The sequence below is a fragment of the Macrosteles quadrilineatus genome, unplaced genomic scaffold, assembly GCF_028750875.1.
Source record: "Macrosteles quadrilineatus isolate MER2022 unplaced genomic scaffold, UCM_ALF_1.0 Scaffold_7__1_contigs__length_78375512, whole genome shotgun sequence".
NCBI classification, from domain to species: Eukaryota; Metazoa; Arthropoda; class Insecta; order Hemiptera; family Cicadellidae; genus Macrosteles; species Macrosteles quadrilineatus.
Window position 1 is genome coordinate 2,665,019 of NW_026542600.1, and position 19,774 is coordinate 2,684,792.

Here is a 19,774-nt window from a genome sequence, read left to right on the forward strand (position 1 = left end):
CAGTATAATTTAGATAAAGAGGATCTATCAATCTAATGACTCGGTTTTCAAGAGTAGACTTTAGCTTAAACCTGTGGTGTTTAAGGTGTTCTTGAGTCTTGAGTATCTAATACTATACTAGGGACCAAGTAGTTCTCTCAGAGCTTATTTAACCTATTAGTATTCCTGCCAAGTTTATTGTTCTGAATACACTGATTTGCAGTATTTTAGACTTACGCCTTGTTCAGTTGTAAAATTGTTCTCAAACTTGTACTTTTAAATCATTGCATACTATTTCCATTGTTTGCAGTGTTCATTTTTGTTCTGTACTATTCTTTTCCTTCTTGAGAAGGGTTTCCCTGGCTTACTCTATATCAGAATAAAATGTACTTCAACACATAAACAGATGAATTCTTCTATATGTGATTTGTTACATATTGGCTAAAAAGTACAAAACTATGAGTATGCATAAGGCATGTTGAACTATCACTACAAACTAGAGGAGTGCGGATATCCGAAAAATCGGGTCAAATTCAGTTCAGTTTGGATATCCGTTCCTGAACTGACTGTCCGTATCCATATAAGCAGCTTATAGTAATATACGTTATTGGCGTCCACCGAAATCTCGGAAAGATTCAAATTCAAATTTGTGGTGATTCCAATACAGATTCCTAACTCGTCTGCGAAGATCGCGCTATCCGAAAATTATCGCTATTCTGATGATACTGATTGCTGACTCTTCTACTAAAATCGCGCAATTGGAAATATACCGCTATTCCGATACCGATTTTTGACTTTTCTAACAAGATCTAATATCTAATCAAATATAATATCCTTTTCAACTAAACAATCAAAAACAGCATTGAACCTAACATTTTTATAAAAACAGACAAAATTGTTCAGGTAAACCAAACAAAGTTTCTGGGACTGGTCATTGATGAAAATCTATCTTGGGATAGTCACATAAACCTTGTTGTAAATAAATTATCCTCTGACATTTATGCCTTGCGGCTGATGTCCAAGGTTTGCAACTTTGGGTTTGGAAACACTTAGGATAATCCATTATTCTTTAATTCACTCTCAGATATCCTATTGAATCGCTATTTATGGAGCAACAACTAAGGCAAATTTGAATAAAATACTTATAAAACAAGAAAACGCTATTAGAATTATCATGAAATTAAAAAGGAAAGATTCAGTTAAAAATATTTTTCCTGAATTGGGTGTGTTAACAGTTAACATTTTGTATACAGGGTTAGGCAAAAGTCTGGAACCCCCAGCTAACTTTTTAACGCGTTGCAGTAAGAAAACCAAACTCGGTACATATTTTTTAACATAAGAAATTGCCCTTTTTCATCAAAGTTACAACTCTGCCCCAGCCCCAAAATGGGGTATTATGGGGGCAGCCCCAATTTTTCAAATGTAAACACCTATCATGTGACCCCTGATTTTAAAGGGTTTATCAAGAGAAATTGAATGGCACAAACCAGAGGTCAATATCACACCCCTAATCAAAATGGCAGCCATTTTAATTTTTTAAGATTAGCAAGCAAGATAAAGTCTGGACACCCCCAGTTAACATAACACAGCTGACAACAAAATGAGGAGGAATTTGGGGGTAAAAATAGCTTAGGAGCATTCCCAGGATGAGTTGCGTGAAGTGTAGAGCTGGACACGACTGCCGACACCCATTATGCATATTTATATTAACAAACACTACAAGTGTGGAGGAAAACTCCCCAAGCGTCCGCTCGAGGGTTAACTACCGATCCGCTCAAAACCTAGCCAAGCCTTTACTATCCGATCCGAACTGAAATTTCACTATCCGCACACCTCTACTACAAACTTATATAATCAAAACAGTAGGAGGTCCACTGTATATGAATTTTGAAAGAAATATCAACAAATGGCTGGTCATAACATTTTGTAGTTGCTATTTGTTATTTGAGAAATGTATTTTTGCTGACACAAGAATTTTGTTAAATGTGAAATATTGTTCTCAGGGAATCCCAGCAAGAACATCCCGTCCAATTGTTAGAGTGTATAGGTAAGTCTTACAATACTTACTGTTTGTATTAATTTTGTTGTTAAGATCATTATTACTTATAATAGATATGTTTTTAAAGGCCCACTCTTAAAAATTACCTCAAACAATCTTTTTGCAATTGGAGTGAAATGATTAACATCTCAACTACTTTACTTGATCTAATCTCTGTATATAAACATTTTAGTAATCTAGCTTCTGCAGTCGCAATGACGTCTACGACATTGATGCAATATAGGCCTATGTGGTGAGATCTTAACTTGTAATTCTAGATGGATATATCTTGAAACGAACATTGAAGAATTGAAAGGCTATTAAATTCTCAGAAAGATTTTGCCTGACCAACAATGCTTCTCACCTTCTGCAGGTTGAAGATGGTGCCATGTGTATCTGTCATATAGAACTTGATCTCCTAAGTGACATTTTTCTGTTTGGTATTCTCAGACTGTTCTCTGATTATCGAATGCTCTTCTTTTCATTCTTGTCCTGTGCATTTCAATTTCTATAATGTCTGGTCTGCTTCAGTCCCTTATCTCTTTTCTTCTAATTTGCAATACATCTTGATCTTACAAACATTTTGCTCTACTATATTTTAAATCACAATTAACCTATGTCGGTCTTCGATTAATGCCCATGATTCCGATTCAGTAGTAGGCCTACTGAATAATAAATTTGTATCGTGATATTTAACGTTTAAATGTTTTTCAAGAAGCAGTATGTGATTTAAACTGCAGTTAAACTAGTTTTATTTCATGTTCTGTCAATTGTTGTAATGACTACTCCAAGGTAGACTCTGGCTCATTTACTATGGTCCTTTATACACTTATGTCCACCATTTCATAATGTTTCTTTAGTTGGATTTCTGAGATTCTCTTGGTCTATTTTCGGCTATCAATGCTATATCATCATTAAATGGTAAATAGTAACTTTTTTCAACACTGTTCCTGTTTAATACTTCTAAATGTATCCCCTCTTAGAAGTTAGGATAGGAAGCACCAGCCAACACCAACTTTATTATCAATGGGCTTTCTTCTTTGTTCCACAAAGGATTCTTTCAAAATGTTCAGTTTCAATTTTGAAGTTTTTTAGCCTCTTTTTTAATCTCTTCCTCCAGGAAAGTCACCTCCTTCAGCTATTTGATCTGAAGCTTGTATGTTTTGCACCTTCCGGCTACAGTATAGACCTTTGGAACTTCCCGATTGGAGTATTTTTATGCCATACCTGATAAGCGTCGAGGTAGGCCTAGGCTAAAGATTCACTCTCAAATACGTCCGCCCACCACAGTTTGTTGTTGCATGCATGCATGCAATCTCTTTTGGAAAGGTTCACTTAAGATGTTTTACACTGACATTGCGCATGATAATAGCTTCCAAAACATCAAATATGTGTCCCATCAAGATGAGTTTAGTGATCCCTATTTCATCAGGCATGCTTCCTACTCCATCCATTGTGATCCATTGTGAGGAATTTGATTTGTGTTTGGGATTTTTCTTTATCATTAAAATTTCCCCAGATAATTCAGGGTGTAGGTATCTGAATATCCAGAGGTCTAAGTCTCGATTCCCTTATATATCTTGAGATTTAAGCTCAGTCCACAGCTCATGCCTACAATGGACTCCCTTCGAGATGTCCACCTCGAGATATCGAATCTGGACTTGGAAGCTGTGGCCTTTACATTCAAATTCTCGTGGAAACTTATGTTTACCAAGGCCCTATCTACTGACTTTAGGTTAGAACAACTATCCATTACCATAACTGGAGTGTGGTGACTTATTTGGTCATGGGTTGGTACTTATCGCAATCTGTAGTCCAATGCCCAGTTCATGAGATTTTTGACTTTCTTTACTAGTTAATCTATGTACTTCTTATCTCTACTGTATCAAGTCTTATAGCGTAGATCAGATGGTAGACTTTGTTGAGGATCATTTGGTCTTGTACTTCGAAGGGAGAGAGTAGATGCTCATAATTTATAAATCTCCATCGATGAGCGTTATGGAAATGTTTGTCTTTGATCGATTGACAATAAGATGAGATCAATTTCAGTATCAAATTTCTGATATTGTGCTGTATTTGAATTATCCAATGATCCTCCATGTTTTTGCTGTCTTTGGAAGAAAACCGCTGATTCAGTCAATACCTTGACTTGTTTATTAAAATTAGATCATCATTCTTTATTTCAACACCAAACTTGACCTCTATATCATTTAAAAAAAATATAAAAAATTGGAACCTGTTCGAATCAAGTTGATATCCGAAACAATACTACCAAGACTAATTGGGACCCCCCAGTTAAATGTTAAAAACATATTGATAAAATAAAAGGATTACCTTATCCAACCACAGTTGCTGGCATGAACACTTGTTTTGTTCCTTAGAACTTCGTCAGGTCATTGTATGCAACCACATCATCAATGTATTAATTCATTGTGGTATGTCAGAAGATTCTTTAAAACACTGTCAGAATCACAATAGTCAAAACTAGTCATGTTGATCAAATGATTAAAATGGAATAAAAAGTTACAAAACTGGTTAAAACTGTAAAGGCTGGCCAGCACTGTCTTATCATTGTCACTGACTAAATAAAACTGACTGAATCATGAGGTGTTTTCTTCTCTTCAGAGCAGGTGGCACTGGAGAGAAGAAAACAGGTAAAGTAGCGTAATCAAATCGTGTAATTATCCTTAACGACACTCGTAGAAGTTTTAAATTCACTCGCCAAGGCTCATACCTTAAATTTTCTACTTGTGTCGTCAAGACTATACTTATGTGGTGGTTGCGTACACTACTATCAAGCAAAACCAATAGGACAAGGCTTGCCATGTTCTACTAAAATTTTAATACTAATTACTCACACGTGCTTGACACATTTACTGTGTCCTAATTCTGATATCAGTTGTTATATTTTTTTTTAATTTGTCTGGTAATGGTATCCATTACAAAACCAAACTGAACAGGAAATATATAGCATGAGCATGCATGTGTGTTTTAATTTGCATGATACCTACACTTTTTAAATGTTTATTCTTATTTATTTATCATTATTCTTATATTTATATATTATTTATTAATTTTGTGTGTGCATTTGACACCAAACATGTTGGATTTCAATTTTGTTGTGGTTATTATGCTTTATAAGGAGTTTTTTTTAGACGATTAGTCCTTTAAAAGCAGTTTAGTATTATTTTTCTGATACACTTTTTAAATGTGTTTGTTTTTAGTTTGTTTTATTCTTATTTATATATATTATTATTCTTATATTTATTTCTTATTTATTTATTTGTGTGTGCATTTGACACAAAATATGTTGGATTTCAATTTTGTTGTTGTTATCATGCTTTTTAAGGAGTTTATTTTAGAAGATTAGTACTTTAAAAGCAGTTAAGTATTATTTTTAATACTTATAATAAATTACAATTATATTTAATTCACACACTTGAATAATGTGTGAATAATGTTTATTTTTAGCTGCAATTTTTTATGGTGGCTTAATCGAGCTGTATAAGTATTCAAAGTTGTAACTCCACCAATTGGACATTGCTTCAAGTTTCACAAGGAATTTTGTTTGAAGTACATAGGTAAGTAAAGCTAACAAAGGCAACATCAGTGTGGGAACAACTCTATGGCTATGTATTCATTGAAAACACATGTTTCATATCTTAAAAACAGTGTAGTTAACTTTTAGTTCCTCATCGTTAGATCAAATTTGCCCAACAGTATATTAGAAACTAAATGAACAATCTCTTGAGATTTGTAAAAAAAAATCAGAGATCATTTAGATACTTGTCAAGACACATTTTAAGAAGTAGTTTTCCAAGTTTAAAGATGTTTCCTTTTTTGGCATGCAGACTTAATTTTTTGCATCATACACGTGTTTTACCAAATAGATTTGTAAAACATTTTCTTACATACTGATCTTCTAGCTTGTAGGTATTAAGAAAAGTTTTGTGTTAAATAATTTTCAGAAGAAGTAACTGAGAGCGAAGAAGAAATTGCAAGTTCCAACGGGAAAATGTCCGAATCTCTCTCCCAAGACAATTCCCTGTCTGAAAGTGACAGAGAAGACGGCGATGTTAATATGTGTCAGTTATCTGATAATAATTTCAGCAATAGCCTCAACGTCATGTGTGACAAATTTAACATGTTTGTTGACAAATTTGTTGACAGCTTTAAAGCCAAGACGAGTTTGTCGCCAGTTAAAGAAAGAAAACACGACTATTCTTCGACAAGGCGAGGTGAGCCACTGTATTTAGTTAGATCACAAACAAACTCACCTGAATTTTAGCCCCACTCAGTAGCACTGTTTTATATTCTCATTGGGCTAAATTTTGAATACAAAAAGCTTGAAATATATGTATTATCCATACAGTTATGTTATATTTTACAATCATTTAGTTTTTTCTATATTGACTTTGACACACAGTACCTTAATAATATTAAAGGTGTTTTTTCTAATTTACTATAGCTAAAGCCACACAATATGCAATATGCTTTGCATTGAAATAATACCTAATCCTTAAATTTAAAACTTAATCAGTTCAGTGGACCATAAAGATACAGGAAAGTGTCGATTATCTGAAACAATTGGGGTAGAGGGGTGCTTGGATAATCGGTTTTTCGGATAGTCGGAAATCAACGTAAAATGGCTTTATTTCTTTGTTAGGTGTAACTGAAATCCCTCAATCTTGGCATCAAGTGTTTAATTTGAGCTACAAACAACATTTTCGATCATTGTAGAAACTTTAATTTACTAATTAACATACCGAAATTGTCAGTACTGGTAGTGATTTCGCCGAGATCTTCGGCAAAACTGACCACATCATATCACCATTATCATCTTCAGTTACTTTACATAGAGCAATAAAACATAGCAACCTCAGCAAAGCATAGTATAATGTACATGCTTCAATTCTCAATGTTCAGCACATACGCAAACTTTGTAATAAATGCACTACTTTTTAATGTCAGTGATTCTCGATTTCCCAACTCACAACTCAACAAGCTAAGATTGAACGCACTTTAACTTTTTTTTTACCGTTTTTCAGCAGATCTAATATTTTAAGTTTGTCAGTAGGGATGGACGAGATTGGATTTTTAGTTCGAGACGAGACGAGACAAGATTTTTTATTCCTCATAAAATTTCGAGACGAGATCGAGACGGGATTTCCCTTCTCATATACAACGGGAAATGCACGTTCAAAATGTTTACCTGATTTTGTAACATTGTTAGATGACTGTTTAAATACAAAAATAATGATAATAGGCAAGAATATTTACAATCTTTTATTAAAAAACATCAGCATAACATTTTTTTATTAATCACGCCTAACTTATTAAAATAAATCATAAAATAAATGCAATATTAATTTTTATAAAATAGTTAGGTACTTGTTTTGACTTTTTATAGTAATAAAACATTCTTCACACTGCTTACACTTAACAAAACTTCTCAAATCTTATTAAAGTAATATTATTAAAATAATTAAAATTAAAGTAATATTTACATTTAAAGAATTAATTCAATAAGAACGCCTTCGCAAATGAAACGCAACTACAACACACTCCTGTATTGTGGGTATTGCATTGACTTTCTGCAGGCGTTTTTAATTTTTTTTTCTCGTCTCGATATAAATCTCGGCCAAAAAAAATCTCATCTCGTGTAACAAGATTTAAAATTTCCCGAAATTTCGAGACTTGACCATCCCTATTTGTCAGGTATACCAAGTACAACACATTTCCTTTTTCCTAACATAGCCATAGCCTACTGTATCAAAAAGCAAACAAAAAACAAAAAAATGCCACATACTTGAAACAATGATCACTGATGTCAATGACGCAAAGCGAGGTTATGTGTGTGATACTTCTGTGACACCATGATCACCATGTTGCTGAGTTTTGCGTGAAGTGTTGTACTGCCTGCACTCCTGCAGGCTGCTCTCGTAATGTTAGCGTGGTGGTAAATTTAAATTTACATCTTTGGCGGCAATTTCGGTTAACCGACGTTTCGGTTAACCAGCTTTTGGATTATCGGCGCTGAATTGTATTCCTCTACACCCAAGTCAATGAGAATATAAAAGTGTGCTCACTTATGTATATAGTGAATGTGCGGTGTTTTTGGTTTGTCATATTTTATTATAGTTCTGTGCATGTATTATGTGTATTATGTTATTATGTATTATATGTATTATGCTATGTGATGCTTAAAGGATGTTTTGTGGCGGGTAGCTACTTGTAGATGAAGTTAAAACTAGTGATTGTCAAAACCAGAAATTTCAAATACCAAAAACCAAAACCAAAACTTAAAATTAAAAAGAAAAAACACAAATTTTGAATTTCGATAAGTAAACGTGAACACTTTTTTACTTGCCTGGTTAACCCATTGGCACCGACTTACGAGTGCCGCTAGTGTCACCGCTACGCAGCGCAATTAGTTATTTATTTTACTAGTTTCTCCCCTTTTTGTTTCTTCTTACATGTTTATAAATTTCTTGTTTTGCGTACTTACTCATTTATTTTTGCGAATAAAAAACAATGTTGTGTTGCCATGGAAACCAGATATCACAAAAAATCAGCTGCGGTAAGGTAAACAAACAATTTTTTTTCTTAGTTATTATTTATAAAAGTACAAAACATGTGATTTTTCTACGTTAGAAATCAATTTAACTTAATAATAGTAGTGTCATTTGGTGTCTGGATTAATCTTGGCATTTGTAAATCAAGTTTACTTCCAAAAAACTGTTTGAAAAATGTTTATTTTTATAATCTTCATAATTTTATTTTTTTACTATCAAATCACCACTTTTTATATACAATTTTACTGTGAACAAAATGGCTAAAGATTTATTAATTTATTGCCTAAGGTCAATCAATCAATCATTGAGATGGGGCCTCCTAGGTGCGTATTTTAACCCAAATATGAGTGAGGGATGAGTGTAGAATGGTGTGTGATGACCTGTGTTGAGCTTTGTTACTGACTAAGTTCTGCGGTTTCATTAGTCATGATCATTTATTTAAAGCCCAATGATCAGGAACATTCTATAACTATTAAAGTTCAAGTCTAAAGGCGGTGACACACTATCAATCTTTTTCTGATCCAAGCAGGGAGAAGGGAGGTAAATATAAGCAAAATTTCAATCCGAACAATTCTCCGAACATGACCAAGACTAGACAAGTTCTACCGAGTGCGGCAAACGGGAGTTTAGAGAGAGAGATGGAAAATTTGATGATTTATTAGTTTATCCTGCCCTGGCTTAGACCGAAGGCCCACTCTTCCGCCAGGACAGGCTCCACAATTTTACAACGTTTTTTTCAAATTACAAACTGTTTAGGTTTAACCACTTTATATAGAAAACACAAATATAACCTATTATACTATATTCTTATTTAAAAAATAAAATTAAAGTAATCCACACATTACTTTCTAAATAATACAACACTTAAAAGAAAATATCGTTTCAGTTATACGTTTCGTTATTTTATGGAGAGCGTGTGTGAGTGAGAGAGCGGAGGCAGTAATAATAAAACATGAAATAACATGTTACAGAATGATAATAATTTTAATTGCCTTTAATAATATTTATGTTTATATTAATTTTGAATGAATTTAGGTATAACATCAATTACTTAATTCAAGTCAAACATTATTGGTATCATTGATTTAATGGTTGCAACTTGTAAACTACATTTTCATCCTTGACCAAACAAACCACCAAATTACAGCATAAATGCCCATAATACAACGGCAAAACATTACCCAACATTTATTTATTTTGCCAATTAAAGAGTTTAATTGCCATATTAAATTAGATCTATCAACGCTAGCGCAGGTGGCTGCTCGGTGCGGCGCTCGCGACGGCGTACGGGGCAAAAATATACCGTGACACACTATCGTACATCACTCCGTACATCAGACCGATCTCTTCTTTGATCTATTGCCAAAAAAAACCGCCTCCAGAGCGCTCGCCTCCCTGCTCGGCCTGTTGTCTGGTTCGCCGTCTGGATCGGTGTACGAAACTGTGACACACTATCGAACATGCTCCCTTCGACCTCTCTTCCCCCTTCTCCCTGCTCGGTACGGGGTCTTGATCGGGGAAAAGATCGATAGTGTGTCACCGTCTTAAAAATTCGGTAAAATTAATTGCCGAAAGAGGGTGCTGCAGATAGCACATTAACTCTTTCCCCAATGGGTTGAGGTTAAAAAAAATCAGTAATAATAATATGTTTATTATGCAATCAAAACTGGAGGAAATTGTACTCCTGACCCTGACATAATCATTAATAACATGAATATGTGAATAATAATATGCTTAAAACAAAAAATACCCTCACTGCATCAAACCTACAGACTAAGCAAATTTCCATTTGGATGATTTGATTTTTGCTAAAATATTTCCTTTGAATTGTCAGATTTATTCACTTTTCTCAAAGAAAACTAGGTTTTGATGGGTTCAAGCTGAGTTAAGCTTTTAAGGTGTGTTTTTTAAATGTCAATAGATTAGTATGAAATGAAAAAAATTCAAAATTTGATTAAAATATATCCTTAAACAAGCGAACTACAACAGTTTACTTATTATCTATGAGAGTAAGATGAGAATTTTAAGTTCCAAGCTTTATAACCCCTCCATAATCATTTAGAGTCCAACAACGCTTATATATACAAAATTATTTGTTTTTTAAGGAGTACAAAATTGTTTAGAAAGTAATTGCAAAGTTTCTTGATAAAAAAAACAACCGAGTTATGCTATTTTTTGTGTGTGTGCATATTAGTTTTTATAAAACTATCATATTGGTTCAGTGATTCACATTGTTGCAGACCATATAGCCAGCGTACACTGACCTACACTTATTAGTAAAGTTGGTTGATAGTTACAAAACATTCTGTATACAAATGTTAACCATTTGTGTTTTTGGCCTCTGGGGACCTCAAAACAAAAAAGTATATCGGTCCGGGTCTAGACCATGAGACACGGTAATAGCTTATTCTTTATATGGGAAATTGGCTAAAACACATTTTTTATTAATAACACACACTAAAATAAATAAACTCCTGACACTTACATGGGAACATGAATGAGATGAATGCTTACTTCAAACTAAACTTTAATATCATAACTTGATAAACAAAAACACTGTAATAAATTAAACTCCTTTTTGAAGTTTTGAATCTCAAAACAAAACTTTTCCAAAGATGTATTGGTTTTGACACATTACTAGTTTTAATATACAGGGTCTTAAAAAGTCTGGGAACTTCAAAAAGTATTTTTAGGTATGGTACTTAAGTGCAAAGCTGTGTTGCATTGTCTGAAATGGTCCAGAAAATAAAATGCCCTTCCCAGACTTTTTGAGGACCCTGTATATTATATGTTTATTATAATGAACAATGTTATGCATGTGAGTAGAAAAACCTGAATGCTTTGTTTTTTGCATGGTGCTTAATGAAAGACGTCTTTTAGTGTCCGACAAAATGTGAAAGTAGTTAGTGTGTCCATGAATTTAAGACATTGCATGATTTGTGATCGACGTTTAAATTACACTGAATCAGTGAAATCAGGAATAAACTTCACAGATGTCTTTTGTTTAAGTTCATTTTTGGTGAACAATCCTTTTACAGTAGACTCCCTCTTATCCGGACACCTTTTAACCAGACATCGGTTTAACCAGACTACTATCGGCAGATATGACATCTCTTTAACCGGACAATTATTATCAGCACATCGGTTAAACCGGGCTAGATCGGCAGGAAGTGGGCTGTACTGAAACAACTGTTCTCGTGGGAAAGATTTGAGACCAGTCTAAATACAATGCTCTTATAATTCAAGTCAAATACTCTATACAGTATGCATTTAAAACGGTCAGTTTTAACGAGTTTTTGGAGACGTCGGCTTAACCGGAAAAACCATTATCCGGACTGGCCTCGGTCCCGAGGAGTCCGGATAAGAGGGAGTCTACTGTACCAACTCAACGTATAAAAAATATGTATTAAGATTTTATCCAGTCTGTTTAACGATATGATGCTTGGACTAGTGAATAACTAATCGTCCTTGAATTTATAGAAATCAATATAAAAAAATTATTGAAATGACACTCTTCAAACCAATTCCCTGCCCCTTAAAAGTTCAATGATCTTAATGTCTTTTAATTATGTATGAGATCATTGAGCTAGTTATTTTTGTTTGGGCTTTAACAAAGTTTTTGTTTTTACTGAAATGCTTAAAGTTTCCTATTTGTTGTTTATAGATGTGACAAATACTACAAAAATGTTGCAATGGGATAGAAAATACTTTAAACCAGACAACTGAAGTTATTAAAGCATTTTACAGCCCTATACTATTTTATAGAACCATTTCGGTTAACCCGGGTTTCGGTTAAGCCGAATTCGGTTAAAGGGGTTCTACTGTACTCAATTCCATGTTCACCGTGCAGTACGGAGCGCCCGTATGCCATGTTTTTCAAATGGGAGTTTCCGCGCTACTAGCCGTCCTCAAAACATCAACACCCGTGAACCGCTACTGCGCTTCTTCATACCACTGCATAAATCCTTTTAATTTTGTTTAGGTTTTTATTGAGGATTGAGTTATTTATCACTAAATACCTACTTTTTCACTATAAATATTTAAGAATGACATTTAAGGAACCATTTTGTTTTAACTGCAAAATTGACTATAATAATTTATGCACTAATCAAAACATCTTAGAAAACATGTTAGAATAAAAAATCAAACTACTACATATTTGAATTATTTTCACGTAATACCATATTTATTTATATTTATTTTGATGAATAGATTTATTATTCATGTTTGGTCAAATTAACTCACCTTGATTGCCAACTAACTGTGATTCATTGCAATGGAATCACTCCAGATTCTGCACTGACGATAGACGTCGAACTTTTGTCTCCTTCAGTTGACGAAGATCCAGAGAGATGAATAATAAGATCCTCGACGTCATCTTGCAAACTGTCTATCTTCCACTTATCATTTTCAATGTCTATTACATGTTTGCTATAGTTCATCCATTGCTCATTTTTGACGGACTTAAATGCGTTGTCAATTAACGGCTCCATAAGCTTAACATCGTACGCTTTGCTGTTGGCTGCAACGTCTCTTTACTTGGCTCCAGACTAGTTCTACAGGATTTAATTCACAATGATAAGGAAGTAGTCTTAAAATTTCGAGATTATGAGTTTTCACTATCTCGTCGATGGCATGAAGGTCAAACAAATACTTAATTTTTTGCTCTTCAGCAAGCAATTCTTTCTTCAAGCTGTCCTGTGCGAATGTTACGTTTTTGTCTAGTAGCCAATTCTTAATGTCTTCTTTTTTTGTTTTTTGGGTACTTTTTCCAATTTACGGCTGTGGTAAGACGTGTTATCTATAACAACGACGGTACCAGGGGGGGACATTAGGAACCAGTTGTTCCACAAACCATTTTCATAAGTTTCTGCATCCATTTCTGCGTGGAAATCGGCTGTTCCGTGCTAAAAATACTAGCTGCCCTCCTTCAACAAGCCATTTTCTCCTCCTGCGTGTACAATGCCAAAACGTCGTTAGCCCAGCTAAGAATGCATCCTTTGGTGTTTTTATAGTTTGATCTTTCCATATTTTGGATGTAGCTTGACCAACATTTACCCATGTTTCATCCATAAAAACAACATTTCTCTTTTCCTTCCTAAACCGCCTCATTGATCGTAAATAAGAATGACGCCATACAATAAAATTGTCACGTTCTAAAAGTAAAGACTGTCTTTTACGCTTTTCGTAACAAAAGCCATTTTCTTTGAGCAACCTCTTCAACGTAGTTCTTTAGAACTCAGGAAGATCTGGATCATCGTTCAGTTTTTCCAAAACTGCAGTAAGTGTGGGAGGTGTATTGGTCGCCAAAAATGAATGGATTATCTTCCGAATACATCCAATAACAAACCCATCGTACTTACGTTTTCTGCTGGTTTTATATTCCATCTTGCGTGGATTCTTTCTTGGCATGACAATATTACCAACAGCTTCTTCTTTCCGGGATTTATATATTGAACGCAAACTGGTTAACGTTGCTTCACTAGTTTCTTTTGCCCAAAACAACACATTTTGATCGGGGAAAGTGTTTTGGAAATATTTAAAACATTCAACACTGTCTTACGGTCACCACTTTTGATCGGTTTTCCAGCAGATCTCCCTGCCATTGCGAAAACGTCAATTTAACTACACAGCAACACTAAGAATTCAAAAACAAATATTTTAAACGTTTACACAATTTAGAGATAGTAACGAACTATATTTCACTAAATTTAAGACACTGACATCTACACGGCCAAATAGACACACTTCTTCCACTAAACTGATTTTATCCAGCTTTAAGTATACAAAATGTAGCAGATGTATAATTTTATTAATATAGGGCGAGCGTTTTATTGGTCATAAAAAGTAATTGTCACTGGAATCATCAAAGGATGTATGTAGCCTGTTAACTAAAGCATTGCACAATGACATACAATTTTTTTTAAACACAAGACATTGTAATAAACTGGCATTTATTTATCAACCACATAATTTATATTTTTAAATCATATTTCTTTGACAGAGGCTTATTATTGAAAGAACATAGTTGTACTTGAATTAGTTTACCATACTACTAATTATACCCAATAACTTATTAATTTAATCGATAACTTGTTCCGATTAATTCCCAGCAAATTGTCATTTTTTTATAGAGTTCAAAGCTTCAATTCTAATAATAATAATTAATGTAAGATACTGACTGTGGTTAAACATTCAACTTAAATAAGCCTTAATATTCAAAGGAAAATATATAATTTGTATTAGTCTTAAGTCAAATTACCAGTTTATCTTGATAAATACCATAAAAAACAAAGAAATTAGAAAAATGAACTTAAGCGCCTTCACAATAGTCGCGAGGACTGTTGACGCATCCCGCATGACAGAAATCATTAAGTTTACAGTAATGGTAGTAGCAAGGCTATCCTCCATAAAACGACCTGTACTGCACGGTGAACGTGGAATTGAGTATAGTGAGGGGAGTGCAGTACTACATTTACAGTAGGCCGCGTACAATGCTTGTGCTCAGGTACCCGCAGCAAACGTGTTAAACACCTTTTACAGGATAAAACCTTAATGTGCTCTGAATTTTGTAATACAAACATAGATTGTGTGCAAACAAATAAGCTAAGTACAATGTTTTAAAGAAAATATAAAAAGACTATTTCCTATTCTTTTTGCAAAGAGAAGTAAAAGACTTTGTAAATGGCAACTTTGACAATGGTGATTTTGTAATCACCATTTCATCTCTTCAAAACATTAATTCACAACTATATGCAATATAATTTAGATATTTCATAAAGGTGTGAATATACCAAAAAGTTGCCCCCTGGTGGGGTTTTAATTAATTTAATTTCCTTTTAATTAGACTAATGAGGACATATAACTACAGAGCAGTGCGGAGTGGAATAAAAGATGTTAAGTGTGGGCCCTTGTAATTAAATACCTCAGAAGTCCATAAGGGGGATCGGAGAGATCTGATTTGTTGTCCTCCTTCACATCTTCCTCTGCTTAATTCTAACACTTCTTAATAACTATTAGATGTGTTTATTTGAACACTCTATGAATGAAATGTATGCTCAGATGAAAGATTGTGATATGAATTGATCACTCTGTAAAACTGTAATATTGCAAATAATATGTGATTGAAACTATTGATTGCAAATATATTTATGATATCAGTTTATTCATAAAATATTTATCAAAAGTATGAACTCCAAGATGTTAATATACACTTGATTCAGTTAAGCCGATTACTCATAGATTCATCAACTTGGTATTAATATCATGAGCTGAACTTGTAAAAATTGCACTGTCAAAATATATTTATAAAATGTGATCATCAAGACTCATTGTGTATACTTTGCATACTTTGTTCAATTAAGCCGATTACCTAGAAAATTTACCAATTCGATATTAAAAATACTAGCTGAAACGCAGGCAAATGAAGAGATAGAGATTTGTAAAAATACTGTATTGAATAAAATATTGAGCTGTGATATAAATACGCAGTTACATTTTGTACAAAATATAGAATGGTTACAACAGAATGAGAGAATTGATTGTTTGATTGAATTTGGTGGTTTTTCATCTTAAAATACAAAGCCTCGGGAAACCTAGCCTTTATGATTTTATATATTTATTTTAGGTCACCATACTCCCCAAAGATGTTCACATGTTTATCAACTGGCCAGTTTACAATTTAATACAACAGGGAACATTATGTAGGTTTGTGATCTACATCACCTTGTTGATCAGTGCAACGGGACCAATCTGAGTAAACTGTAACTGCCAATCTGTAAACTGCCAAACGGGGGGTTTACTGAGTCGAATACTTGATAACTTTTATTTAATATTGATTCTTTGTGAATTTAATGGGAGTCTATCCTTATGACCCTATATCAACCCTAGCCTTCGACCGAGTGCTTTGTTTCCCCCATTTACTTTACACAATCAAACTCTTACTATTAAAAATGTGATACTCTGTTCAAAATTATTACAATATATGAAATACAAAACGTTATAAATAGTTATACTGACAATGGTAGAATTTGACCCTCACATAGAACATAAAAATAATACTATATCACAGATAATCAATACTCATAAAACTAATTGCCTATTTCAATTCAATGTAATAAATAATTTTCATTTGACTAGAATTACTATTTCAGCCTAAACTCTTTGTATAACATGACAAAATTTAATGAAACATTTTATCCTGAATTTGTGACTAGCCAAATGAAACATGAAATATTCGAACCAACTGTGACATGATTTCTGACTTGTAAATATGAACTGTACATGTGAAAAAATGGCAGATTGGCAGAACTAAATTATTTCTAAAACACAAATAACACAAAACATTTACTTACGTACACATGTCGACACATTTACATTCACACTGACGAAAGATTCACACGGATGGAACATTTACAATCTGACTCGTAGTACTTTGTCTGACCGAGCAAAATTTCATGACACGGTTTTTCCCGGTGTAGGACTTAATAATTCTTGTTTTTCGAGCTGGCGGTTATTGAATCAATTGAAAATACCGTCACGACGATCTACGATTCGCTAGAAACTGACATTTGCTATTAATTTGATGCATGTACGAATTTTCATCACGAACGCAAACAATCAATCCGGCATCTCAACTGTCTCGACTTAATACTAATAAAACACACCCCCAATTGCAGTTTGGCAAAATTTTGACAGTTGCGATACTTTGATGCACGTACAATTTTCACCCGAACGCGAATTTTTGAGCTACGATTTTAAGATATTAATAATATTGCCCCACACCGGTGACATGGCGACCTCTGCTGTTGATGGCGCGACCAACGATGTAAAAACTACTGGATTGCGCTCTCAGTAGCACTGCGGGCGCTGTTTTCGGTCTAGTTCCCCCACCATCTACTGGCAGTAGCCGACGCAGCCCATACACTCACCATTGTAAAACGCACCTTTTTAAGTTGCTGCTCTGTTTAAATATATAGATATAAAATATTGCTAATGCATGCCAAACACTTTTACTATTCTAAACTCTTCTTCTTTTCTTGCAGAAAATAACACATTTGAACTCTTAAAAACAATACTACATATGTCCAGTTTTTACCGCAAATCTATGCGTGATAGGCATTCTTTTTTATGACCTATTTTGTAAGATACATTGTCATTAAACATTGAAAGAAAAAAATATCGCGTTTACGTCAAACATAACGTTACCACTTCGGCAAAAACTTAGAAAAATTATTCTAAATTTTTATGTACTATTTTTTGATTAATAAAATAGAATTTCAATTACAAATATTGTACTTTCTATTTCACCTTTGTAATCACTTATTATTTTACCATGTACAATTTGGAACTAGCAATATCAGTTGTCTAAAAACATCTACAAAACGGGTTTAGTGAATTTGTAGTTTTAAAGAATTCAGATGGGCTATTTTCTGCAAGAAACAAAGACATATAACAGACATAAAAGGTTTAACTAGTAAAAAGAGTTTGACAAGCGTTAGCAATATTTTATCCCTATAAATTTCAACAGAGCAGCAAATAAAAAGTGCGTTTTATAATGGTGAATGTATGGGCTGCGCCGGCTTCTGCCAGTAGATGGTGGGGGAAGCTCGACCGCGCGGCCAACACTGAGCCAGCAATCCATGAGTTGTTTATATCGTTGGGCGCGACTACGAGTGAGGAGTGCACACGCCTCAATTCGAGTCCTTTGCTGTCGTGCGTTACGTCATGGTTGGACGACTTGTCCATTGCCTTGGCGCGGATTTTAAACCTTTTGATTTGAAATCGGCACAACGTACTATATTGAACAAATGCTACTTTTACCTTGCACTAACCATGGATACGGATCCGTACGCCTAATTGTTTTTGTTTATTGTTTTTGTGTTAATTGTTTTTGGGTTGATTGTTTTATCTTTTTGAAGTAAAAAAGTGTTTTTATGTTTTTGAGTACATTCTGCAGAATAGTAGACCAGTCCCTGGAGCATGGTGTATTTCCAGACAAACTCAAATATGCAGAAATAAAACGTTTATTTAAGAAAGGTGATGTTAATAATCCCTCTAATTATCGTCCTGTTGCGTTGCTACCTTGCTTTTAAATTTTTTTAGAAAAAATTGTCAAAAACCAACTAGTACAATATTTTGAAAATAATAATTTAATCAACCCCTCTCAATTTGGATTCCGGCCTAATCTTAACACTCAAAAAGCAGTAACCGACATGATCAACAATATTGCTGGGGCCTTGGATGGAGCACAGCAGACTGTGGGAGTGTCGTGTGACTTGTCCAAGGCCTTTGACTGTGTTGATCATGGAAAACTTCTTGAAAAATTAAGTAGACATGGAATAACAAATATAGTATTACAATGGTTTGCTTCTTATCTGAAAAACCGCAAACAAAGGATAATAATAAACAAATTTCAAAACAATTACATGTCAGATTGGAAGGATGTTCCATTTTGAGTGCTTCAAGGATCAATTCTTGGACCATGTCTATTCATTTTATTTGTAAACGACCTAGGAAGTGTATAAAAAATGCCAATATTTCAGTATGCAGATGACACAGCAATCATTTGCAAAGAGCAAAAAGGTGTCGACATTAATCACACAATCACCAGAGAGCTCCATTATCTTGAGGACTGGTTTGCTGTCAACGGCCTCTCCATGAATGTATCCAAAACACAGCTGATACAATTCTCTCCTCCAATATAAAAGACAAGATCACCCTAAATTCAAACTGAAATTTGATAGTTTCTCAAGATTCAGTTGATTATTTAGGAATAAGAATAGACTCACATTTAAATTGGCGAACTCACATTAAAAATTTATCAAAAAGACTTAATTCAGCTGTATTTGTGTTGCAAGTAATTAGAGATACAACTAATTTTGATACACAAATTGCAGTATATCATGCTTATTTCGCTTCAATTATGAATTACGGACTTATTTTATGGGGATCATCTAGTGAAAGCAAAAAAGTGTTTATTCTTCTAAAAAGGGCGATTAGACATATAGCCAAGGTTCCTCCAGATACACATTGCCAAGAATATTTCAGCCTATTTCAGCAAATTCAAAATTCTCACTTTATACAGCTCTTATATTCATTATATTTCTCTGATGGTCAAGAGTAACTTGGATACAATTACGGAGAGTCAGCCCTCTCACAATCATGATACAAGATAAATAAC

At 33.9% G+C, this 19,774-nt stretch overlaps 1 protein-coding gene across 2 annotated transcripts in view; it reads left to right on the forward strand.

Moving 5' to 3' along the window:
- LOC128997769 (uncharacterized) overlaps positions 1–19,774 on the forward strand; it is a 91,794-nt gene that overhangs the window by 30,124 nt on the left and 41,896 nt on the right. For both annotated transcript variants that reach the window (XM_054423445.1, XM_054423446.1), the window contains 2 exons: positions 1,983–2,026; positions 5,986–6,255. In XM_054423445.1, coding sequence (XP_054279420.1) covers positions 1,983–2,026; positions 5,986–6,255 — 314 coding nt within the window. The remainder of the gene's footprint in view (positions 1–1,982; positions 2,027–5,985; positions 6,256–19,774) is intronic.